Genomic DNA, 26,799 nt, shown 5'->3' with positions numbered 1-26,799 from the left:
AGTCCTCTGTTCTTAACGCTACCTTGCTAATGTGGGACATGGCGAATAGTGTGAAAAAAAAAAAAATATATATATATATATATATATATATATATATATATATATTTTTTTTTTTTTTTTTTTTTTTGCTTTGTCGCTGTCTCCCGCGTTTGCGAGGTAGCGCAAGGAAACAGACGAAAGAAATGGCCCAACCCACCCCCATACACATGCCTTGATTCAATCCACTGACAGCACGTCGACCCCGGTATACCACATCGATCCAATTCACTCTATTCCTTGCCCGCCTTTCACCCTCCTGCATGTTCAGGCCCCAATCACTCAAAATCTTTTTCACTCCATCTTTCCACCTCCAATTTGGTCTCCCACTTCTCCTCGTTCCCTCCACCTCCGACACATATATCCTCTTGGTCAATCTTTCCTCACTCATTCTCTCCATGTGCCCAAACCATTTCAAAACACCCTCTTCTGCTCTCTCAACCACGCTCTTTTTATTTCCACACATCTCTCTTACCCTTACATTACTTACTCGATCAAACCACCTCACACCACACATTGTCCTCAAACATCTCATTTCCAGCACATCCACCGTCCTGTGCACAACTCTATCCATAGCCCACGCCTCGCAACCATACAACATTGTTGGAACCACTATTCCTTCAAACATACCCATTTTTGCTTTCCGAGATAATGTTCTCGACTTCCACACATTCTTCAAGGCTCTCAGGATTTTCGCCCCCTCCCCCACCCTATGACTTACTTCCACTTCCATGGTTCCATCCACTGCTAGATCCACTCCCAGATATCTAAAACATTTTACTTCCTCCAGTTTTTCTCCATTCAAACTTACCTCCCAATTGACTTGACCCTCAACCCTACTGTACCTAATAACCTTGCTCTTATTCACATTTACTCTTAACTTTCTTCTTTCACACACTTTACCAAACTCAGTCACCAGCTTCTGCAGTTTCTCACATGAATCAGCCACCAGCGCTGTATCATCAGCAAACAACAACTGACTCACTTCCCAAGCTCTCTCATCCACAACAGACTGCATACTTGCCCCTCTTTCCAAAACTCTTGCATTCACCTCCCTAACAACCCCTTCCATAAACAAATTAAACAACCATGGAGACATGACACACCCCTGCCGCAAACCTACATTCATTGAGAACCAATCACCCTCCTCTCTTCCTACACGTACACATGCTTTACATCCTCGATAAAAACTTTTCACTACTTCTAACAATTTGCCTCCCACACCATATATTCTTAATACCTTCCACAGAGCATCTCTATCAACTCTATCATATGCCTTCTCCAGATCCATAAATGCTACATACAAATCCATTTGCTTTTCTAATTATTTCTCACGTACATTCTTCAAAGCAAACACCTGATCCACACATCCTCTACCACTTCTCAAACCACACTGCTCTTCCCCACTTTGATGCTCTGTACATGCCTTCACCCTCTCAATCAATACCCTCCCATATAATTTACCAGGAATACTCAACAAACTTATACCTCTGTAATTTGAGCACTCACTCTTATCCCCTTTGCCTTTGTACAATGGCACTATGCAAGCATTCCGCCAATCCTCAGGCACCTCACCATGAATCATACATACATTAAATAACCTTACCAAAAATACAGTCACCCCCTTTTTTAATAAATTCCACTGCAATACCATCCAAACCTGCTGCCTTGCCGGCTTTCATCTTCTGCAAAGCTTTTACTACCTCTTCTCTGTTTACCAAATCATTCTCCCTAACCCTCTCACTTTGTGCACCACCTCGACCAAAACACCATATATCTGCCACTCTATCATCAAACACATTCAACAAACCTTCAAAATAGTCACTCCATTTCATTCTCACATCACCACTACTTGTTATCACCTTCCCCATAGCCCCCTTCACTGAAGTTCCCATTTGCTCCCTTGTCATACGCACTTTATTTACCTCCTTCCAGAACATCTTTTTATTCTCCCTAAAATTTAATGATACTCTCTCACCCCAACTCTCATTTGCCCTCTTTTTCACCTCTTGCACCTTTCTCTTGACCTCCTGTCTCTTAATCTTACTCCTTCATCCTACCACTCACTACCCTTTCTAGTTAACCCACCTCCCACGCTTCTCATGCCACAAGCATCTTTTGTGCAAGCCATCACTGCTTCCCTAAATACATCCCATTGCTCCTCCACTCTCCTTACCTCCTTTGTTCTCACCTTTTTCCATATATATTTACATATATTTTATTATACTTTGTTGCTGTCGTCCGCATTAGCGAGATAGTGCAAGGAAACAGACGAAGGAATGGCTCCACCCACCCACATACATATGTATATACATGAATGCCCACACATGCACATATACATACCTATACATCTTTATGTATACATACATATACATACACAGACATATATATATATACACATGTATATATTCATACATGCTGCCTTCATCCATTCCCGCCACTATCCTGCCAACATGAAATGGCATCCCCACTCCCCCTGTATGCGTGCGAGGTAGCGCAAGCAAAAGACAACAAAGGCCACATTCGCTCACACTCAATCTCTAGCTGTCATGTGTAATGCATCGAAATCATAGTTCCCTTTCCACATCCAGCCGCCACAAAACCTTGAATGGTTTACCCTAGACTCTTCACATGACCTGGTTCAATCCATTGACAGCACGTCGACTCCGGTATACCACATCGTTCCAATTAACTCTATTCATTGCACGCCTTTCACCCTCCTGTATGTTCAGGCCACGATCACTCAAAATCTTTTTCACTCCATCCTTCCACCTCCAATTTGGTCTCCCACTTCTCGTTCTCTCCACGTTTGACACATATATCCTCATTGTCAATCTTTCCTCACTGATTCTCTCCATGTGAGCTAACCATTTCAATATACCCTCTTTTGCTGTCTCAACCACACACTTTTTATTATCATACATTATTTCCAACACATCCACCCTCCTCTGCACTACCCTATCTATAGCCTACGCCTCACAACCATATAGCATTGTTGGAACCACTGTTCCTTCAAAATATCCATTTTTGTTCTCTGAGGTAACGTTCTTGCCTTCCACACATTCTTCAACGCTCCCAGAACCTTCACCCCCTCCCCCACCTTGTAACTCACTTCTGCTTCCATGGTTTCATCTGCTGCCAAATCCACTCCTAGATATCTAAAACACTTATTTTCCTCCAGTTTTTTTCCATTCAAACTTATCTCTCAATTAACTTGTCCCTCAACCCTACTGAACCTAATAACCTTGCTCTTATTCACATTTACTCTCAGCTTTCCTTTTTTACACACTTTACCAAACTCATTCACTAACTTCTGCAGTTTCTCACTTGAACCAGCCACCAGTGCTGTATCATTAGTGAACAATAACTGAGTCACTTCTCAAGCCCTTTTATTCACAACAGACTGCATTCTTGCTCTCCAAAACTCATTCATTCACCTCCATAACAACCCCATCCATAAACAAATTAAACAACCATGGAGACATTACGCACCTCTGCCGAAAACCAACTTTCACTGGGAACCAATCACTTTTCTCTCTTCCTACTCGTACGCATGCCTTACATCCTCGATAAAAACTTTTCATTACTTCTAGCAACTCACCTCCCACACCATATACTCTTAATACCTTCCCCAGAGCATCTCTATCAATTGTATCATATGCCTTCTCCAGATCCATAAATGCTACATACAAATCCATCTGTTTTTCTAAGTATTTCTCACTTACATTCTTCAAAGCAAACAACTGGTCCACACATCCTTTACCAATTCTGAAACCACACTGCTCTTCCCCAATCTGATGCTCTGTACTTGCCTTCACCCTCTTAATCAATACTCTCCCATACAATTTCCCGGGAATAATTAACAAACTTATACCTCTGTAATTTGAACACTCACCTTTATTCCCTTTGCCTTTATACAATGCCACTATGCATGCCTTCCACCAATCCTCAGGCACTTCACTGTGAGCCATACATACATCAAATATCCTCACCAACCAGTCAGCAACACAGTCACCCCCTTTTTTGATAAATTCCAAAGCAATACAATCCAGACCCGCTGCCTTGCTGGCTTTCATCTTCCGCAAAGCTTTCACTACTTCTTCTTTGTTTACCAAATCATTCTCCCAGACCCTTTCACTTCGCACACTACCTTGACTAAAACTCCTTATATCTGCCACTCTTTCATCAAACAAATTCAACAAACCTTCAAAATACTCACTCCATCTCCCTCTCACTTCACCACTACTTGTTATTACCTTCCTATTTGCCCCCTTCACCGATGTTCCCATTTGTCCTCTCATCTTTCGCGCTTTATGTACCTCCTTCCAGAACCTCTTTTCATTAATGATACTCTCTCACTCCAAGTATCATTTGCCCTCTTTTTCATCTCTTGCACCTTTTTCTTAACCTATTGCCTCTTTCTTTTATACATCTCCCAGTCATTTGCACTATTTCCCTGCAAAAATTGTACAAATGTTTCTCTCTTCGCTTTAACTAATAATCTTACTTCTTCATTCCACTACTCACTACCCTTTCTAAACTTTTCACCTCCCACCTTTCTCATGCCACAGGCATCTTTTGTGCAAGCCATCACTGCTTCCCTAAATACATCCCATTTCTCCCCCACTCCCCTTACATCATTAGCTCTCATCTTTTTCCATTATTCACTCAATCTCTCCTGGTACTTCCTCACTCAAGTCTCCTTTCCAAGCTCACTTACTCTCACCCCTCTCTTCGCTCCAACATTCTCTCTTCTTTCCTGAAAACCTCTACATATCTTCACCTTCACCTCCACAAGATAATGATCAGACATCCTTCCAGTTGCCCCCTCTCAGTACATTAACATCCAAAGTCTCTCTTTCATGCACCTATCAATTAACACATAATCCAGTAACGCTCTCTAGCCATCTCTCCTACTTACATACGTATACTCATGTATATCTCTTTTTAAACCAGGTAATCCCAATCACCAGTCCTTTTCAGCACACAAATATACAAGCTCTTTACCATTTCCGTTTACAACACTGAACACCCCATGTACACCAATTATACCCTAAACTGCTACATTACTCACCTTTGCATTCAAATCACCCATCACTATAACCCTGTCTTGTGCATCAAAGCTATATATATGAGAAGAAATATCTTGAGAGGCAAGTTTTTTGGGAGCAGCTGAGCGAGTGTTAGCGAGGTAACGCTAAGAAAAGACAACAAAGGCCATATTCATTCACACTCAGTCTCTAGCTGTCATGTGTAATGCACCGAAACCACAGCTCCCTCTCCATATCCAGGCCCCACAAAACTATCCATGGTTTACCCCAGACGCTTCGCATGCCCTGGTTCAATCCTTTGACAGCACGTCGACCCTGGTAAACCACATCGTTCCAATTCACTCTATTCCTATTCCTTGCACGCCTTCCACCCTCCTGTATGTTCAGGCCCTAATTGCTCAAAATCTTTTTCACTCCATCCTTCCACCTCTAGTTTCCGAGGTAGCGTTATGAACAGAGGACTGAGCCTTAGAGAGAAAATTCTCACTTGGCCTCCTTCTCTATTCCCTCTTTTGGAAAAGTAAAACCTGGAGGGGAGGATTTCCATCTGAAAATATTCCTTATGTTTTAGTTGACAATACCATCTAAAAATATTCCAATTCATGCACCTTTCTAATGATTCCTTCGTGCCACTTATTCTTTTTTCATCTCTTCCTTAAGTAGATGAATTTATTCCTTCTGCGTTAATTGAAGATAATCATTGTAATCTTCCAAGTATTTGAAAGGCTTCACCATTCCATTTTCTGTCATTTTAGTTAAGTTATACATTGAGTTTTCTCCCTTTTAAATATAACTTTTTTAATCTATCTACATCTCTTGATGCCTGTTCCTACCTGGTACTCCTTGAAAGGGGTGACCATGACAATAGATTCTCCCAAAGTAGTGAACTTCATTGCCACTTCTTAGCCTTTAGTGCCTCACCCTTAACAGGCCAGTTGCAGATGGCCTCTGGTGCAGTGTACATAGAGGCTCTTATGTAATGTTTCTACTGGCTACTTCTACCTTCTACTTAATGCTCTTGCTTAATGTACCTACCTATTACTACAACCTAATGCTCTTTCCTAAATGTTCATAACTTCTGCTTCTATCTACTACTCCTGTCATATTGCCAAAAGGCTGGGCTCACTGCAGGAAAGTCTAGAGTTGAGAAGAATGAGCTATGTGAGTTAAGTGTTGTCAAATGTTATGTATAACAAGCATGGATTTTATGTTTGCAGATAGAATGCATGTATTCCACTTATGGGTGAGGGAGAAAGAAAAGACAGCTACCCAGGTCAGGGGAGTGCAACTTGACAACCACAGCTGTCACCAACCCTCTTGACACCCAGGCGGGTAGTGTGGGTTGTACCTCTCTAATCCATTGCTCTGTGGTCAGGCAACTCCCATGGTCCAGCACAATTTGAATCTGCTGCCATTAGTTTGTGGATCTGCCATCAGAGTGGCACTGTTAGCACTAAGGTGCCAAAATCTGTTTACACTGCAGCCGAGCTAATTAACATTCCTGTTAATTTCTTTTAGCCCCAGAACAAGTGTATAATGCTGACGAATCTGCCCTGTATTTGCGTCATATGCCATGAATAACCCTTGCCCAAGATATTAAGGAATCTCCAATAGGGGGTAAGGATTCCATAGACCAGGTAACTATTCTTGACTGCAGCAATACTGCAGGAATACACAAAACAAAGCTAATGGTAATTGGTAAAAGTGTTTACCTGAGGGCCTCTAAAGGGGTCAGTTTCTGTTTTCCAGCATTTTCTGTGGTCCGGCACTGGCCCGGTCCCTAGGATGTTAGTTTAAAGAGATACAACCTGTACTGGTAATATACCTCCCTGATCGTTGGCTGCCAACCAAATATTACCTACTGCCTCCCTTTAGAACATGACTCCTTTGCTTTTATTCATTTTTTTTTATTTTGCTTTGTCGCTGTCTCCCGCGTTAGTGAGGTAGCGCAAGGAAACAGACAAAAGAATGGCCCAACCCACCCACATACACATGTATATACATACACGTCCACACACGCAAATATACATACCTATACATGTCAATGCACACATGTATATACACACACAGACATATACATATATACACATGTACATTATTCATACTGTCTGCCTTTATTTATTCCCATTGCCACACCGACACACATGGAATAACAACCCCTCCCCCCTCATATGTGCGAGGTAGCGCTACAAAAAGACAACAAAGGCCCCATTCGTTCACACTCAGTCTCAAGCTGTCATGTAATAATGCACTGAAACCACAGCTCCCTTTCCACATCCATGCCCCACACAACTTTCCATGGTTTACCTCACATGCTTCACATGCCCTGGTTCAGTCCACTGACAGCACATCGACCCTGGTATACCACATCATTCCAATTCACTCTATTCCTTGCACGCCTTTCACCCTCCTGCTTGTTCAGGCCCCGATCACTCAAAATCTTCTTCATCCTTCCACCTCCAATTTGGTCTCCCACTTCTCCTCGTTCCCTCCACCTCTGACACATATATCCTCTTGGCCAATCTTTCCTCACTCATTCTCTCCATGTGACCAAACCATTTCAAAACATCCTCTTCTGCTCTCTCAACCACACTCTTTTTATTTCCACACATCTCTCTTACCCTTACGTTACTTACTCGATCAAACCACCTCACACCACATATTGTCCTCAAACATCTCATTTCCAGCACATCCACCCTCCTGCGCACAACTCTATCCATAGCCCACGCCTTGCAACCATACAATATTGTTGGAACCACTGTTCCTTCAAACATACCCATTTTTGCTTTCCGAGATAATGTTCTCGACTTCCAAACATTCTTCAAGGCTCCCAGAATTTTTGCCCCCTCCCCCACCCTATGATTCACTTCCGCTTCCATGATTCTATCTGCTGCCAGAACCACTCCCAGATATCTAAAACACTTTACTTCCTCCAGTTTTTCTCCATTCAAACTTACCTCCCAATTGACTTGACCCTCAACCCTACTGTACCTAATAACCTTGCTCTTATTCACATTTACTCTTAACTTTCTTTTTTTTTTCATATATGTCGATTAATATGGGTAAAATTGAAAGTTGATGGAGAGAGGTGGGTGATTATTGGTGCATATGCACCTGGGCATGAGAAGAAAGATCATGAGAGGCAAGTGTTTTGGGAGCAGCTGAATGAGTGTGTTAGCGGTTTTGATGCACGAGACCGGGTTATAGTGATGGGTGATTTGAATGCAAAGGTGAGTAATGTGGCAGTTGAGGGAATAATTGGTATGCATGGGGTGTTCAGTGTTGTAAATGGAAATGGTGAAGAGCTTGTAGATTTATGTGCTGAAAAAGGACTGATGATTGGGAATACCTGGTTTAAAAAGCGAGATATACATAAGTATACTTATGTAAGTAGGAGAGATGGCCAGAGAGCGTTATTGGATTACGTGTTAATTGACAGGCGTGCGAAAGAGAGACTTTTGGATGTTAATGTGCTGAGAGGTGCAACTGGAGGGATGTCTGATCATTATCTTGTGGAGGCTAAGGTGAAGATTAGTATGGGTTTTCAGAAAAGAGGAGTGAATGTTGGGGTGAAGAAGGTGGTGAGAGTAAGTGAGCTTGGGAAGGAGACCTGTGTGGGGAAGTACCAGGAGAGACTGTGTACAGAATGGAAAAAGGTGAGAACAATGGAAGTAAGGGGAGTGGGGGAGGAATGGGATGTATTTAGGGAATCAGTGATGGATTGCGCAAAAGATGCTTGTGGCATGAGAAGAGTGGGAGGTGGGCTGTTTAGAAAGGGTAGTGAGTGGTGGGATGAAGAAGTAAGAGTATTAGTGAAAGAGAAGAGAGAGGCATTTGGACGATTTTTGCAGGGAAAAAATGCAATTGAGTGGGAGAAGTATAAAAGAAAGAGACAGGAGGTCAAGAGAAAGGTGCAAGAGGTGAAAAAAAGGGCAAATGAGAGTTGGGGTGAGAGACTATCAGTAAATTTTAGGGAGAATAAAAAGATGTTCTGGAAGGAGGTAAATAGGGTGCGTAAGACAAGGGAGCAAATGGGAACTTCAGTGAAGGGCGTAAATGGGGAGGTGATAACAAGTAGTGGTGATGTGAGAAGGAGATGGAGTGAGTATTTTGAAGGTTTGTTGAATGTGTCTGATGACAGAGTGGCAGATATAGGGTGTTTTGGTCGAGGTGGTGTGCAAAGTGAGAGGGTTGGGGAAAATGATTTGGTAAACAGAGAAGAGGTAGTAAAAGCTTTGCGGAAGATGAAAGCCGGCAAGGCAGCAGGTTTGGATGGTATTGCAGTGGAATTTATTAAAAAAGGGGGTGACTGTATTGTTGACTGGTTGGTGAGGTTATTTAATGTATGTATGACTCATGGTGAGGTGCCTGAGGATTGGCGGAATGCGTGCATAGTGCCATTGTACAAAGGCAAAGGGGATAAGAGTGAGTGCTCAAATTACAGAGGTATAAGTTTGTTGAGTATTCCTGGTAAATTATATGGGAGGGTATTGATTGAGAGGGTGAAGGCATGTACAGAGCATCAGATTGGGGAAGAGCAGTGCGGTTTCAGAAGTGGTAGAGGATGTGTGGATCAGGTGTTTGCTTTGAAGAATGTATGTGAGAAATACTTAGAAAAGCAAATGGATTTGTATGTAGCATTTATGGATCTGGAGAAGGCATATGATAGAGTTGATAGAGATGCTCTGTGGAAGGTATTAAGAATATATGGTGTGGGAGGCAAGTTGTTAGAAGCAGTGAAAAGTTTTTATCGAGGATGTAAGGCATGTGTACGTGTGGGAAGAGAGGAAAGTGATTGGTTCTCAGTGAATGTAGGTTTGCGGCAGGGGTGTGTGATGTCTCCATGGTTGTTTAATTTGTTTATGGATGGGGTTGTTAGGGAGGTAAATGCAAGAGTCCTGGAAAGAGGGGCAAGTATGAAGTCTGTTGGGGATGAGAGAGCTTGGGAGGTGAGTCAGTTGTTGTTCGCTGATGATACAGCGCTGGTGGCTGATTCATGTGAGAAACTGCAGAAGCTGGTGACTGAGTTTGGTAAAGTGTGTGGAAGAAGAAAGTTAAGAGTAAATGTGAATAAGAGCAAGGTTATTAGGTACAGTAGGGTTGAGGGTCAAGTCAATTGGGAGGTGAGTTTGAATGGAGAAAAACTGGAGGAAGTGAAGTGTTTTAGATATCTGGGAGTGGATCTGTCAGCGGATGGAACCATGGAAGCGGAAGTGGATCATAGGGTGGGGGAGGGGGCGAAAATTTTGGGAGCCTTGAAAAATGTGTGGAAGTCGAGAACATTATCTCGGAAAGCAAAAATGGGTATGTTTGAAGGAATAGTGGTTCCAACAATGTTGTATGGTTGCGAGGCGTGGGCTATGGATAGAGTTGTGCGCAGGAGGATGGATGTGCTGGAAATGAGATGTTTGAGGACAATGTGTGGTGTGAGGTGGTTTGATCGAGTAAGTAACGTAAGGGTGAGAGAGATGTGTGGAAATAAAAAGAGCGTGGTTGAGAGAGCAGAAGAGGGTGTTTTGAAATGGTTCGGGCACATGGAGAGAATGAGTGAGGAAAGATTGACCAAAAGAATATATGTGTCGGAGGTGGAGGGAACGAGGAGAAGAGGGAGACCAAATTGGAGGTGGAAAGATGGAGTGAAAAAGATTTTGTGTGATCGGGGCCTGAACATGCAGGAGGGTGAAAGGAGGGCAAGAAATAGAGTGAATTGGAGCGATGTGGTATACAGGGGTTGACGTGCTGTCAGTGGATTGAATCAAGGCATGTGAAGCGTCTGGGGTAAACCATGGAAAGCTGTGTAGGTATGTATATTTGCGTGTGTGGACGTGTGTATGTACGTGTGTATGGAGGTTGGGCCATTTCTTTCGTCTGTTTCCTTGCGCTACCTCGCAAACGCGGGAGACAGCGACAAAGTATAAAAAAAAAAAAAAAAAAAAAAAAAAAAAAAAAAAAAAAAAAAAATGTTTTATTCATATATATTTTATTCATATATAGTAGTTTTATTGTGTATGGTTTAGATAACAGATCAGACTTACTCTTCTGTCCTGCAGCCCAGGTGACTTTTTGGATGTTGACTACAAACCACGTTCTCTTGAATGTTGTTGCCTGCTCCCTCTCCGACATTGTTCCATTATTTCTGTGTTGGGCAACGGTCACCATGGTCTTTTTCGGGTAAGTAAAGCAGTTGTATTTCAGTGGTTAACAGGGTCTCTTTAGGATAAATGTAGTAGTTACAGCTTAAGCTGATATGTCCCCTAAAGATTTCTCCAAAAATATGATTGAAAACTCAAGAAGTTTCCATATGAAAGGAAAGCAAAATTGATATAGCTATTTTGATATTTAGGTAGAAGTAGTCAGTAGGAACATTAGGTAGGAGTCTCTGCAGACACTGTACTAAACTTGCCCTTTGCTAGTGACCTGTTAAGGGTGAGGCACTAAGGGCTAGGAAGCAGCACTGTAGTTCGCTAGTTATGGAGACTATTGCCATGGCTACCCCATTAAGGGAGTTTCAGAAGGAAACAGGCATCAGAGATATGTATATCCATAGATATATATAGTATTTACTTCTTAATTCAACCCATTACTGAAAAGGAAGACTGTTTGAACTGTTTTTCTGTCTCCAAAGTCTTTGAAATTCTCTTTAACTTTCACTTTTGAAAAACACTTAGTTTTCCATTCTCCAAATCACCAGTATGTATTTTGCAGTTTAGGGTATATTTATGAACTTTTCTACAATGTGACCTACTTCTGCTTCTTTCTGTCTCTCTGTCCAGTTTATGACTATTACAGAAACCCACCTGACCAGCAGAGTTCTTTTTTATTAGAGAATCATAAGCAAAAGGTCCTAATAGATTTGGGAACAGAGCTATAGTAAAATCACAGCATGATAGAAATAAATAACACCTCTTTTAAAATCAGAAATGAATTCACTACACACAAGAAGTTAAACAGTCTAAAGAAAGACACAATCAGCAAAAACCAGTTTGAAGAAAGAGACAATTAGCAAAAACCAGCTGAGGTCTAATTAAGAGACTGAGAATCCTTGGAAGATAATATATACACATTTTCATACTTGTTTATAATTTCCTGCATTAATGAGGTAGTGGCAGGAACTGACAAAGAAAGGCCTCATGTGCTCGTGTCCATTTTCAAGTTATCATACGTAATGTACTGAAACCATAGTCCCCTATTCACAACAAGGCCCCATGGAAATTTTCATAGTTTCCCAGGCTGATCCATGCATCTTGATTTAGTTGTGAAAAGCATGTCACCACCTGTATACGACATCACTCCAATTAACTTTATCCCATTCACACCTTTCAGCTCCCTGAGTGTTCAAACCCTGAGCACTTAAAATCTGTTTCATGCCATCCTTACATCTCCAGTTTGGTCTCCCCTTTCTCCTTGACCTCTTCACTTCTGATACATATATCCTCTTTGTCAACCTATCCTCTCTCATTCTCTCCATATGTCCTCAGTTCTCTCAATTATTTTCTTCTTATTACCTAACCTCTCTCTTACCCTTTTAGGTCAAACAACCACCTTGTGCCACATTTTGTCTTCAGACATTTATTTTCCAGCACATCCACTCTCTTCCACACATTCTCACATATTGTCAATGCATCACATTCATACATCTCTCTAGCTGCCTTGCTACATTTCTTCTTATGCAAGGCTTTCACCACCTCATCTTTCATCACCAGACCACTTTCTATGACTCTCTTACTGTGTACACTTCCCCTACTTTAAAACCCTACATCTGCCACTCTATTGTCAAACACATTCAACAGTCCTTCAAAATACTCACTCCATCCCCTTCTCACCTTATCACTACCTGTTACCACTTTTCATTTCTCCCATTTACCAATGTTCCTATTTCTTCTCTTACTTTTCTCGCTGTTAACCTCCTTCCAAACCATCTTCTTATTTTTCCTTAAGTATACTGATATTGTCTCACTCCAACTCTCATTTGCCCCTTTTAAAACCCCTGCACCTTTCTCAGGACCTTCTATCATTTTCTCTTGCTCTGTGTCCTTGTAAGTAGCACCCATACACATTCCTTTTCTCTTTCACAAGCAACTTTGTCAGCCCACCACTTACTACCCTTTCTCACTTACCTACCTCCCACCTTCTACATGTCACACACTTCTCTTGCCCACTGCATCCTTCAATATCTCCCATTCCTCAGCCATTCCCCTTGCTTCATTTACTCTTAACTTTTGCCATTCTACACCCAGTCTCTCCCAATATTTCTTTATACAAGTATCTTTTCCAAGCTCACTTATTTCACCAACCTCTTATCGCTCATAACATTTTCCAAGCTCACTTATTTCACCAACCTCTTATCCCTCATAACATTTACTCCTCAGCAAAAAGATTATTAAATACATAAAGAATTGTAACATTGATATTATTAAATGTCTATACAAACTTGATAGCTTTGTTGTAAGCAAAATTTGTAAATAGTTCCCTTTCGTGTCCACATAATAAAAGAATTATATGACAGGCATGATGCCAGTATCGCTTGTTTACCAATGGCTTCTTAGCTATGTCACTTCCTTGTATATCAACTGACCACTCTACATCTTCTATCTCATTCATGTATCTCCCCTGACGATGTGATCATTACACGAAAATGCACTTGGGAACTTATCGTGTTTCATTTTCCTTGTGGTCGTGAGCATATACTAGATCATGCGCACCACTATGACCTCTAGCAAACAATACACATATACCTTCATTTACCTGAGGATTGGCAGAATGCATGTATAGTGCCATTGTACAAAGGCAAAAGGGATAAAGGTGAGTGTTCAAATTACAGAGGTATAAGTTTGTTAAGTATTCCTGGGAAATTATATGGGAGGATATTGATCGAGAGGGTAAAGGCATGTACAGAGCACCAGACTGGGGAGGAGCAGTGTGGTTTCAGAAGTGGTAGAGGATGTGTGGATCAGGTGTTTGCTTTGAAGAATGAATGTGAGAAATACCTAGAATAGCAGATGGATTTGTATGTAGCATTTATGGATCTGGAGAAGGCATATGATAGAGTTGATAGAGATGCTCTTTGGAAGGTATTAAGAGTATATGGTATGGGAGGTAAGTTGCTAGAAGCAGTGAAAAGTTTTTACTGAGGATGTAAGGCATGTGTGCGTGTAGGAAGAGAGGAAAGTAATTGGTTCTCAGTGAATGTAGGTTTGCGGCAGGGGTGTGTCATGTCTCCATGGTTGTTTAATTTGTTTATGGATGGGGTTGTTAGGGAGGTGAATGCAAGAGTTTTGGAAAGAGGGGCAAGTATGAAGTCTGTTGGGGATGAGAGAGCTTGGGAAGTGAGTAAGTTGTTGTTCGCTGGTGATACAGCGCTGGTGGCTGATTCATGTGAAAAACTGCAGAAGCTGGTGACTGAGTTTGGTAAAGTGTGTGAAAGAAGAAAGTTAAGAGTAAATGTGAATAAGAGCAAGGTTATTAGGTACAGTAGGGTTGAGGGTTAAGTCAATTGGGAGGTAAGTTTGAGTGGAGAAAGACTGGAGGAAGTAAAGTGTTTTAGATATCTGGGAGTGGATCTGTCAGCGGATGGAACCATGGAAGCCGAAGTGAATCACAGGGTGGGGGAGGGGGCGAAAATCCTGGGAGCCTTGAAGAATGTGTGGAAGTCGAGAACATTATCTCGGAAAGCAAAAATGGGTATGTTTGAAGGAATAGTGGTTCCAACAATCTTGTATGGTTGCGAGGCGTGGGCTATGGATAGAGTTGTGCGCAGGAGGGTGGATGTGCTGAAAATGAGATGTTTGAGGACAATGTGTGGTGTGAGGTGGTTTGATCGAGTAAGTAATGTAAGGGTAAGAGAGATGTGTGGAAATGAAAAGAGCGTGGTTGAGAGAGCAGAAGAGGGTGTTTTGAAATGGTTTGGGCACATGGAGAGAATGAGTGAGGAAAGATTGACCAAGAGGATATATGTGTTGGAGGTGGAGGGAACGAGGAGAAGTGGGAGACCAAATTGGAGGTGGAAAGATGGAGTGAAAAAGATTTTGAGTGATCGGGGCCTGAACATGCAGGAGGGTGAGAGGCGGGCAAGGAATAGAGTGAATTGGATCGATGTGGTATACCGGGGTTGATGTGCTGTCAGTGGATTGAATCAGGGCATGTGAAGCGTCTGGGGTAAACCATGGAAAGTTGTGTGGGGCCTGGATGTGGAAAGGGAGCTGTGGTTTCGGGCATTATTGCGTGACAGCTGGAGACTGAGTGTGAACGAATGGGGCCTTTGTTGTCTTTTCCTAGTGCTACCTCGCACACATGAGGGGGAGGGGGATGGTATTCCATGTGTGGCGAGGTGGCGATGGGAATGAATAGGGGCAGGCAGTGTGAATTGTGTGCATGGGTCTATATGTATGTGTCTGTGTGTGTATATATATGTGTACATTGAGATGTATAGGTATGTATATTTGCGTGTGTGTGTGTACATTGTGTATGGGGGTGGGTTGTGCCATTTCTTTCGTATGTTTCCTTGTGCTACCTCGCAAACGCGGGAGACAGCGACAAAGCAAAATGAATAAATAAAAATAGATATATATGTCTGTATATGTATGTATACGTTGAAATGTATAGGCATGTATACGTGCGTGTGTGGGCGTTTATGTATATACACGTGTATGTGGGTGGGTTGGGCAAGTCTTTCGCCTGTTTCCTTGCGCTACTTTGCTAATGCAGGAGACAGCGTCAAAGTATAATAATATAAAAAATAACCCTCATTTACCAAAAAAAAAAAGCAGAGTAATTTGATTCAATTTTGGCAAGTACACAAAAACTAAATGACAAATCAAAACAGAAGAACAAGATGGGATAAGAACCTGAGCGATACCTCATTATGGTAGACAAAATCAGGTTAAGTTTAATCCCACCAAAACCCAGTTTCTGCTCACCTCTCTAGTGAAAATTCCTCACTACTTTCATCTCTCCTTCAACAGGTTTGTAATTCCACCTTTTGACTCATTGAACATACTTGGTTATACTGTAACATCCATGCTATCTTGGAAACCCCACTTTACAGAAACTGGGGATGCTGTCTACATTTCAAAATTTCTTTTGATATGCTCCATTTATACAAAGGATTGATCCCTCCTTTTATAGAGGATTTCTCTCACTTCTGGGGTGATTCTAGTTCTGCATTCTTACTTGATAGAGCTGAGTTGAAAGTGGTTCAACTTATCAGTTCTCCCAGGCTAACTTCAAAACTTTACTCACTTGCCCTATGCTGCAATTTTGGTTCACTTTCAGTCTTCTAAAGGTATCATATTGGTTTCTGCCTCTGAGAGCTGGCTGCTTGTGTGTTCCCGTCACTAGTTAGACCACGCAGTACTCAGTAAGTTGCTGCATTACGTTATTACTGTGTAGCTGTAGGCAACTAAAGGGTGGGCTGTTTTGATAACTGTTTCTTTCCCTATACCTTTGAGCTCTGAAATCATGGCTTTCCCAATAACTATATTCTGGCACTTTTTAAAAGAGGCTTTTCACTTCCTCTAATATTTGTAAATATTTTCCCTTGCCTTTAGCTTTTCTCATTCATTAACCTCTTTTTGATATGAATATATGGCCCGGTCTTGTTTTGGACTTTTGTCCATAACTGGAGGCTTCAGAGTTAAAGAAAACAGATCATGAATACTACAGAAACCCACCTCGCCAGTGGAATTTAGTTTTATTAAAGAGCTTAATAAGAAAAGTGTTTGCAGAAATGGGAATAGAACAAGTCAAATCACATGATTTGATTAAAGAACTCCTCATTTGAAAACAGAAATGAACTAACTATGCAGTAATTTTGTGGAGTGGCAATGAGGTTAGGATGCACTGCTACTGTGGTAGGGGCTGAAAGTTGGAAATAGTTTTGGATTTCAGGGACTCAAGTGGATGCTCCAGTTTTGTAGAGTATACAAGTCTCACCCTGCCTTCTTGTGGTGACTTTATTAAACTCTTAGGGATGGAACGGAAGGGGGAGGCAATGCCGAACTCCATCAGAGCAATAGTAGGTTTTTGCATACAAACAAGCACTTGAGATGTTGTGGAGTTTTTCAGACAATTTAGGAGCCCTGCTGCCTCTGGAAAACACTGTGCTGGAGTTGCCCTCTACCAGTAGCCAGCCAAGGGTGAAGTACAAATGGCTAAGAAGCAGCACTGGAGTCTACCAGTTATTCCTGGGAGTAAAAGGAATGAGTGATTGAGGATGATAGTTCTGAATGTGAATGGGATGACTGGTGAGAGTAAAAGGAGGGAGCTTGTGGAGAAATTTAAGAGTTATAGTTTGAATCTGCTGGGAATTGTGGGAGCCCACATCCTTAGGCAGAGTATATGGAGTGAAAATGGAAATGATGAATGCAAGTTATGAGCGGGCATAAAGAGAGGAGTGCTATGGATGGGAATGAATGAAAATTATCAGGGAAGAGGGAGAGAAGGATTTGCAATTGTTCTATCACTGTGAGTATGGGAGGATGTTGCAGAGAATGGATTGAATTGATTGTGAATAGTTTGGATGAAAGGAAAGATTGGAATTGTGAACTAAGCATGGGTATGTGTATATGCACCTGTGAGGTAAGGATAAAATGAAGTGTTACAGGGGAAGTTTGAATGACTGCATGAATGGCTTTGAGAAGGAGAGGAAGGTGGTTGTAATGGGTGATATGAATGCAAAGATGGAATGTGATGAAATTTGGCAAGATAGTTGGTAAATGAGCAATTCTGTAAGTAAATGAGAATGGAAGTTATCTTGTGGATGGCTATGCTAAGAAGGGTTTATTCCATGCAAACACCTGTTTTGGCACTAGATGATCTACATGTATACATGAATGAAAAATAATGGAAGAGTAGAACAAAAGGGTGTGATTGAATATGTGGCAGTGGATGAAAGGTTGGGAATGACTGGGCTAAATGCTAGAGTTGAAGTAGGATTCTTTGGAGACTTTGACCATTTTGTAGTTCTTGTGGAGATGAGGATCATAGAGAAGAGGAAGAATTGGAGAGGTAAAAGTGTTGGCAAGCAAAAAGATGAATCGGAAAGAATGTAAAAAGGAATATGAAAGGAGAGTGACCGAAAGTTTAAATGAAAGTGCTGTAAATGTTGGGATGAAGTCTTGTGTGAATGAGGTGTTTGTTTATAGAATAACTGTTAAAGGTTGTTAGAAGTAGCAGTTGGAAACAAGATTGTGTGATATAAGAATATACAGGGAAATGCATGATGGACAGATGAGATTAGAAATGCTGTGGAAGAGAAGAAAAATACATATGGTAAATTGCCCAAAAGTAATGGACCAGTGGAAGTTTAGGAAAGGAGGCAGAAAGAATACATGTAAACAAAGTGTTAAGCTGATTGAGGAAAGCAAAGAAAGAGTAGATGAAGAATTTGGAGGAAAGTTGATTTGGAAGAAAGTTGAGTGGAAAGTTTCGGGAAAATAATGGAAGAGAAGAACAAAAGGGTGTGATCGAATATGTGGCAGTGGATAAAAGGTTGGGAATGACTGGGCTCAATGCTAGAGTTGAAGTAGGATTCTTTGGAGACTTTGACCATTTTGTAGTTCTTGTGGAGATGTGGATCATAGAGAAGAGGAAGAATTGGAGAGGTAAAAGTGTTGGCAAGCAAAAAAGATGAATTGGAAAGAATGTAAAAAGGAATATGAAAGGAGAGTGACTGAAAGTTTTAAAGAGAGTGCTGTAAATATTGGGATGAAGTCATGTGTGAATGAGGTGTTTGTTTATAGAATAACTGTTAAAGGTTGTTAGAAGTAGCAGTTGGATACAAGATTGTGTGATATAAGAATATACAGGGAAATGCATGATGGACAGATGAGATTAGAAATGCTGTGGAAGAGGAGAAAAATACATATGGTAGATTGCCCAAAAGTAATGGACCAGTGGAAGTTTAGGAAAGGAGGCAGAAAGAATACATGTAAACAAAGTGTTAAGCTGATTGAGGAAAGCAAAGAAAGAGTAGATGAAGAATTTGGAGGAAAGTTGATTTGGAAGAAAGTTGAGTGGAAAGTTTCGGGAAAATAAGAAATTGTATTGGAAGGCGGTATAAAAACTAAAGAGGTGGATGTAAGAGTGGAAACATTAATGTGAGAAGGAAGGAAGAGGAGTTGCTGGATTAAAATCAGAAAGTGAAATGAAGATGGAAAGAGTATTTTGAAGAACTGATGAATGTGGGAGAAGATGAAGCAGCAGTTGTTACATGCATGGGTTTGGACCAAGGATGGAAGGAAAAGGATACAAGTGTGTGGGACTGTAGCAAGAAGGGTGGTAAAAAGGGCAATGATGAGCTTGAAGTTAGGTACGTTACCTGGAGTGGATGGGATTACAGCTGAAATCCTGAAATATGGAAGACAAATTGTGGTACAGGGGATGTACATGATATGTAATTTAACATGAGAACAGAAGGATGTGCCTGAGGATTGGGTGAAAGCTATTAGTGTTCCTTTATGCAAAGGAAAAGGTGCAAGGATATAACAGTTATGGTGGAATAAGTCTGTTAAGTATAGCAGAAAAAGTGCATGCAAAGATGTTGATTGATAAAATGATGGAAGTGACTAAATGCAGAATAAGTGAGGAGCAAGGGGAAAGCTAAGAAGCCGTATGCAGCTTTTTTGGATCTGGAGAAAGTGTATGACAGAGTCAAGTGGAATGCTTTATGGGATGTGTTAAGGATGTATGAGGTAGGGGGTCAATTGTTGGATGGTATGAAAGCCTTCTACAGAGTAGTAAATGCATATGTAAGAGTGGATGGGGAGTTGAGTGGGAGTTTTTGCATACATGTGGTTTAAGACAGGGCTGTGTGATGTCACCATGGCTTTTTAACAAATGTATGGATGGAATGATGAGAGAGAAGATCAAAAATAAGGAAAAGGGGGTGCAGAGATGGAGTGTGGAGGTGAGTTATGGTAGCTAGTGACAAGCCTGTTTGTTGATGAATCTGTTTTGTGTTGACAGTGGAGTTGCAGAAGTTTGTAAGTTTGTCTTATGATGTGCGTAAGCTTAGACAATTGAAGGTAAGTGCAAGTAAGAGTAAAGGTATGGTGTTTGAAAAGAAACAAAATAAAACTACAGATTTCTCATAGCCGTGTAGAGTGAAAGAAGAAAGTGTATTGAATTGTGTTACTGATATGATGGAGAAAGACTGGAAGAGGTGAGAGACTTTATGGGTAAATTTGATGGAAGGAGAGATAAGGGAGAGAGCAGCAGAGGGGTAGAAGAGTCATCGGGTCCATTAATAGAATAATGAAGGGTAGAGGTGTAAGTATGAAAGTGAAGAAAAGATTAAGGGACAGCATAGTCCTCCTAACCCTAACCTGTGCAGCCAAGACATGTACATGGAATGAGTCACAGAGGTCAAGAAGCCAGGCTGTGGAAATGATCTATTTTAGAGGAGCATGTAGTATGACTAGATGGAATGAAGAAAGAAACAGGATGTATGAGAGATGTGGCATGGTAGAGAATTCAAAAGGAATGAATTGTGGAGTGGTAGAGTGGGTGAATGTGATATTTTGAGGTAGTTTGGAAACATGGAAAAAATGTAAGACTCGGAGTTTTGGAATTTGTATGGTAATACAGTTGAAGGGGTTAGTGTGAGAGGAAGAATAGAGTGGAAGAGTACTGGAGGGAGAAAAATGGTTGAAGAATGCTTAGAATGGTGTATGCGAGTGAGTTATTTAAGGACAGGGATAAGTGGTGAATATGTGTTGGAAATGAGATGTTTGAGGACAATATGTGGTGTGAGGTGGTTTGATCGAGTAAGTAATGGAAGGGTAAGAGAGATGTGTGATAGTAAAAAGAATGAAGTTGACAAAGCAGAAGAGGGTGTTTTGAAATGGTTTGGGCACATGGAGAGAATGAGTGAGGAAAGATTGACCAAGAGGATATATGTGTCGGAGGTGGAGGGAACGAGGAGAAGTGGGAGACCAAATTGGAGGTGGAAGGATGGAATGAAAAAGATTTTGAGCGATCAGGGCCTGAATATGCAGGAGGGTGAAAGGCATGCAAGGAATAGAATGAATTGGAATGATGTGGTATACCGGGGTCGACGTGCTGTCAGTAGATTGAACTAGGGCATGTGAAGCGTCTGAGGTAAACCATGGAAAGTTTTGTGGGGCCTGAATGTGGAAAAGGAGCTATGGTTTCGGTGAATTATACATGATAGCTAGAGACTGAGTGTGAATGAATGTGGACTTTGTGGTCTTTTCCTGGTGCTACCTCACATGCGTGTGGGGTGGAGGGGGTTGTCATTTCATGTGTGGTAGCGTGGCAACGGGAATGAATAAAGGCAGCAAGTATGAATTATGTACATGTGTATATATGTATATGTCTGTGTATGTTTCTATAAGTATATACGTATGTAAGTAGGAGAGATGGCTAGAGAGCATTATTGGATTATGTGTTGATTGATAGGCGCGCGAAAGAGAGACTTTTGGATGTTAATGTGCTGAGAGGTGCAACTGGAGGGATGTCTGATCATTATCTTGTGGAGGTGAAGGAGAAAATGTGTAGAGGTTTTCAGAAAAGAAGAGAGAATGTTGGGGTGAAGAGAGTAGTGAGAGTAAGTGAGCTTGGGAAGGAGACTTGTGTGAGGAAGTACCAGGAGAGTACAGAATAGAAAAAGGTGAGAACAAAGGACATAAGGGGAGTGGGGGAGGAATGGGATGTATTTAGGGAAGCAGTGATGGCTTGTGCAAAAGATGCTTGTGGCATGAGAAGCATGGGAGGTGGGCAGATTAGAAAGGGTAGTGAGTGGTGGGATGAAGAAGTAAGATTATTAGTGAAAGAGAAGAGAGAGGCATTTGGATGATTTTTGCAGGGAAATAATGCAAATGACTGGGAGATGTATAAAAGAAAGAGGCAGGAAGTCAAGAGAAAGGTGCAAGAGGCGAAAAAGAGGGCAAATGAGAGTTGGGGTGAGAGAGTATCATTAGATTTTAGGGAGACTAAAAAGATGTTTTGGAAGGAGGTAAATAAAGTGCATAATATAAGGGAACAAATGGGAACATCAGTGAAGGTTGCTAATGGGGAGGTGATAACAAGTAGTGGTGATGTGAGAAGATGGAGTGAGTATTTTGAAGGTTTGTTGAATGTGTTTGATGATAGAGTGGCAGATATGGGGTGTTTTGGTTGAGGTGGTGTGGAAAGTGAGAGGGTTGGTAAACAGAGAAGAGGTAGTACAAGCTTTGCGGAAGATGAAAGCTGGCAAGGCAGTGGGTTTGGATGGTATTGCAGTGGAATTTATTTAAAAAGGTGGAGACTGTATTGTTGACGGGTTGGTAAGGTTATTTAATGTATGTATGACTCATGGTGAGGTGCCTGAGGACTGGTGGAATGCTTGCATAGTGCCATTGTACAAAGGCAAAGGGGATAAAAGTGAGTGCTCAAATTACAGAGGTATAAGTTTGTTGAGTATTCCTGGGAAATTATATGGAAGGGTATTGATTGAGAGGGTGAAGGCATGTACAGAGCATCAGATTGGGGAAGAGCAGTGTGGTTTCAGAAGTGGTAGAAGATGTGTGGATCAGGTGTTTGCTTTGAAGAATGTATGTGAGAAATACTTAGAAAAGCAAATGGATTTGTATGTAGCATTTATGGATCTGGAGAAGGCATATAACAGAGTTGATAGAGATGCTCTGTGGAAGGTATTAAGAATATATGGTGTGGGAGGTATGTTGTCAGAAGCAGTGAAAAGTTTTTATCGAGGATGTAAGGAAGAGAGGAAAGTGATTGGTTCTCAGTGAATGTTGGTTTGCGGCAGGGGTGCGTGATGTCTCCATGGTTGTTTAATTTGTTTATGGATGGGGTTGTTAGGGAGGTGAATGCAAGAGTTTTGGAAAGGGGCAAATATGCAGTCTGTTGTGGATGAGAGTGCTTGGGTAGTGAGTCAGTTGTTTTTCGCTGATGATACAGCGCTGGTTGCTGATTCGGGTGAGAAACTGCAGAAGCTGGTGACTGAGTTTGGTAAAGTGTGTGAAAGAAGAAAGTTGAGAGTAAATGTGAATAAGAGCAAGGTTATTAGGTACAGTAGGGTTGAGGGACAAGTCAATTGGGAGGTAAGTTTGAATGGAGAAAAACTAGAGGAAGTAAAGTGTTTTAGATATCTGGGAGTGGATTTGGCAGTGGAAGTGAATCATAGGGTAGGGGAGGGGGCAAAAGTTCTGGGAGTATTGAAAAATGTGTGGAAGTTGAGAATGTTATCTAGGAAAGCAAAAATGGGTGTTTGAAGGAATAGTGGTTCCAACAATATTATATTGTTGCAAGGCATGGGCTATAGATAGAGTTGTGCAGAGGAGGGTGGATGTGCTGGAAATGAGATGTTTGAGGACAATATGTGGTGTGAGATGGTTTGATCGAGTAAGTAATGAAAGGGTAAAAGAGATGTGTGGTAATAAAGAGTGTGGTTGTGAGAGCAGAAGAGGGTGTTTTAAAATGGTTTGGTCACATGGAGAGAATGAGTGAGGAATGATTGACAAAGAGGATATATGTGTCAGAGGTGGAGGGAACAAGGAGAAGTGGGAGACCAAATTGGAGGTGGAAAGGTGGAGTGAAAAAGATTTTGAGTGATCGGGGCCTGAACATGCAGGAGGGTGAAAGGTGTGCAAGGAATAGAGTGAATTTTGGAACGATGTGGTATACTGGGGTCAACGTGCTGTCAATGGATTGAACCAGAGCATGTGAAGCATTTGGGGTAAACCATGGAAAGTTTTGTGGGGCCTGGATGTGGAAAGGGAGCTGTGGTTTCGGTGCATTATACATGACAGCTAGAGACTGAGTGTGAACGAACGTGGCCTTTGTTGTCTTTTCCTAGCACTACCTTGCACACATGTGGGGGGGGAGTTTCATTTTATGTGTGGCAGGTTGGCACTGGGAATGAATAAAGGCAGACTATGAATTATGTACATGTGTGTATATTATATATATGTATGCGTTGAGATGTATAGGTATGTATATGTGTGTGTGTGGACGTGTATGTATATACATGTGTATGTGGGTGGGTTGGGCCATTCTTTTGTCTGTTTCCTTGCACTACCTCGCTAATGCAGGAGACAGCGACAAAGTATAATAAATAGATATATGTATATATATGTGTACGTTGAAATGTATAGGTGTGTATATGTGCGTGTGTGGATGTATATGTACATACATGTGTATGTGGGTGGGTGGGTTGGGCCATTCTTTCATCTGTTTCCTTGCGCTACCTCGCTAATGCGGGAGACAGCGACAAAGTATAATAATAATAATGATGATAATTTTGTGGCCACCCCCTTGTTCGGAATTCTTAGAGGGAATGAGCAGCAGAGATACAGATAGTTGAATGATGCAAAAGAAATTAAAGATTATGATGGAAAACATAGTAACCAAAATTCAGCTGAGGACTTATGAGGTAAATGAGAATCCTTGGAAAATATTATGAACATACAAAGTCTTATATGTGAGAACTCTAGAACTGAAATGGTTTACATCATTGAATACATGAAGTGTAACAACTCAGTTGTAAGTGACATATCAGAAACTTGGGTTATTGATCAAACAAGATGTTATAGCAATCCATAATAGGCTAAAAGAAAAACAGATAATGAACATTTTTCACAATAAATGTTAGCCACTTATAGTGAGCATCGCATCCATCAACTCAATAAACCAAGGGTCATGCATAACTTCTAAAACAAAAGATAATGATTTTAATATGATTTTAACACCAGTTCAGAAAATTTTGAAAGGCTTAGAGAAACCTGATTCAATGATAATATAGTCTGGTGACAGATTTCCGTTTTACTGAATAGCAGGAAAGAGGATTAGATTATGGATGTAGATACAATTACAAAATATAGACTAATGGATCAGCAGATGGAAGAGGACAGCTCCAATGACCAATACATTTATTTGAATCATTCAGCCTTGTGCAAGTAATCCTCAGAACCAGCACGAGGAGCAATATAAAAGATCTCATTTTTACAAATAATATGGCACTATGTTTCAGATATAAATGAAAGTAATGTAAGAATGTTAGATCATGATATCATACAGAACACTGCAGTGTACGAAATAGAGATGAATGAGTGTGAGCATGATATGGTCAGCAACAGTTGATTAAGTGATATGAATTTCCATCATGACAGATCAAACTGGAAAAAGATCATTGAGAGTATTTTAAACTCAAATTAGAGTGAGATCTTCAAAGACATCAACCTAGGAACAGATACAGAAACATAGTGTGAGAGACTAGGCAGATAATCATTGAGCAGGTACCAGAGAAAAAGAAAACGGTACAAAATGGAAATGACTTAGGGATAGAAAACTGGATGAATAGGGGAACAGCATGGGAAAAGAAGAAAAGTGATGATAGAAGAAAGAATGAAAGAATTGGATGAGAAAATAAATAAAGCAGGTATAGAAATATTGATAGGTGATATGAATGCAAAGGTGAGTAATTTGATAGTTGATAAGATTAGGGGGCATGGGATATTCAATATTATGAATGGATATTGTGAACAACATGTGTTGTGTGCTGAAAATGGACTGATGATTGGGAATACCTAGTTTAAAAAGAGGGACATGCACAAGTATGCATATATGAGTAGGAGAGATGTCAGCAGGCATTATTAGATTACCTAGTAATTGATAGGCATGTGAAAGAGAGAATTTTGGATGTAACTTTGCTGAGTGGGGCAGCTGGTGGTATGCCTAATCACTGTCTTGTGGATACAAAGGGGAGATTTGTAGAGATTCTAGGAAAAGAGGAAACATTGTCAGCAAGAAGATAGTGTGAGTAAGTGAGCTTGGAAGAGACCTGTGTGAAGTAACCCCAGAAGAGATTGAGTGTAGAATAGTAAAATGTGAGAGTAAAGTAAGCAAGGGGAGTGGGTAAGCAAAGGAAGGTGTTTAGGGAAGCAGCACTGGCATATGCAAGAGATGTATGTGGCATGCAAAAGGTAGGAAGTGGGCAGATTAGAAGGGGTAGTGAGTGGTGGGATGAAGAAGTAAAGTTGCTAGTGAAAGACAAAAGTGAGGAATTAGGGCAGTACTTACAAAGAAGTAGTGCAGATGAGTGGGTGAAGCACGAGAGAAAGTAGCAGGAAGAAAAGAGGTAGGTCTAAGGGTCGAGGAAGGGGGCAAATGTGTGTTGGGATGAGTTAATATCGGTAAACTTTAGGGAGAATAAGATTTTTTTGAAGGAGGTTAATAATGTGTGAATAACAAAAGAACAAATAGGAACATCGTTAAAGGGGGCAAAAGGGGAAGTGAGAACAGGTAGTGATGAAGTGAGGAAGAAATGGAGTGAATACTTTGAAGGACTGTCGAATGCTTTAATGATAGATTAGCAGATGTTGGGTGTTTGGGTTGGGATGGTATGCAAAGTGAGTCATGGACGAGTGATTTGGTGAAGAGAGAAGAGGTGCTGAAAGACCTTAGGAAGATCAAATGTGGCAAGGCAGCTGGAGTAGATGGCATTGCAGTTGAATTTATCAAAAAAAGAGTGCTGTCTTGTTGATTAATTAGTTAGGATTTTCAGTGTATGTATGGATCATGGTGAGGTGCCTGAGGATTGGTGGACTGCATGTATAGCACCATTGTATAAAGGTGGGGCTGATAAAGGTGAATGTTCAAACTACAGAGGTTTAAGTTTGTTGAGTGTACCTAGTAAGTTGTATAGTAGGGTGTTGACGAAGGGGGTGAAGGCATGTACAAAACATTAGATTGG

At 41.1% G+C, this 26,799-nt stretch overlaps 1 protein-coding gene across 4 annotated transcripts in view; it reads left to right on the top strand.

Moving 5' to 3' along the window:
- LOC139746536 (rho guanine nucleotide exchange factor 39-like) overlaps positions 1-26,799 on the top strand; it is a 131,647-nt gene that overhangs the window by 58,993 nt on the left and 45,855 nt on the right. For all 4 annotated transcript variants that reach the window (XM_071657866.1, XM_071657869.1, XM_071657867.1 and 1 more), the window contains one exon: positions 11,138-11,258. In XM_071657866.1, coding sequence (XP_071513967.1) covers positions 11,138-11,258 — 121 coding nt within the window. The remainder of the gene's footprint in view (positions 1-11,137; positions 11,259-26,799) is intronic.

The sequence above is a fragment of the Panulirus ornatus genome, chromosome 65, assembly GCF_036320965.1.
Source record: "Panulirus ornatus isolate Po-2019 chromosome 65, ASM3632096v1, whole genome shotgun sequence".
NCBI lineage: Eukaryota > Metazoa > Arthropoda > Malacostraca > Decapoda > Palinuridae > Panulirus > Panulirus ornatus.
Note: the sequence above shows the minus strand (reverse complement) of the source record. Positions and strands in the feature narration are given on the sequence as shown.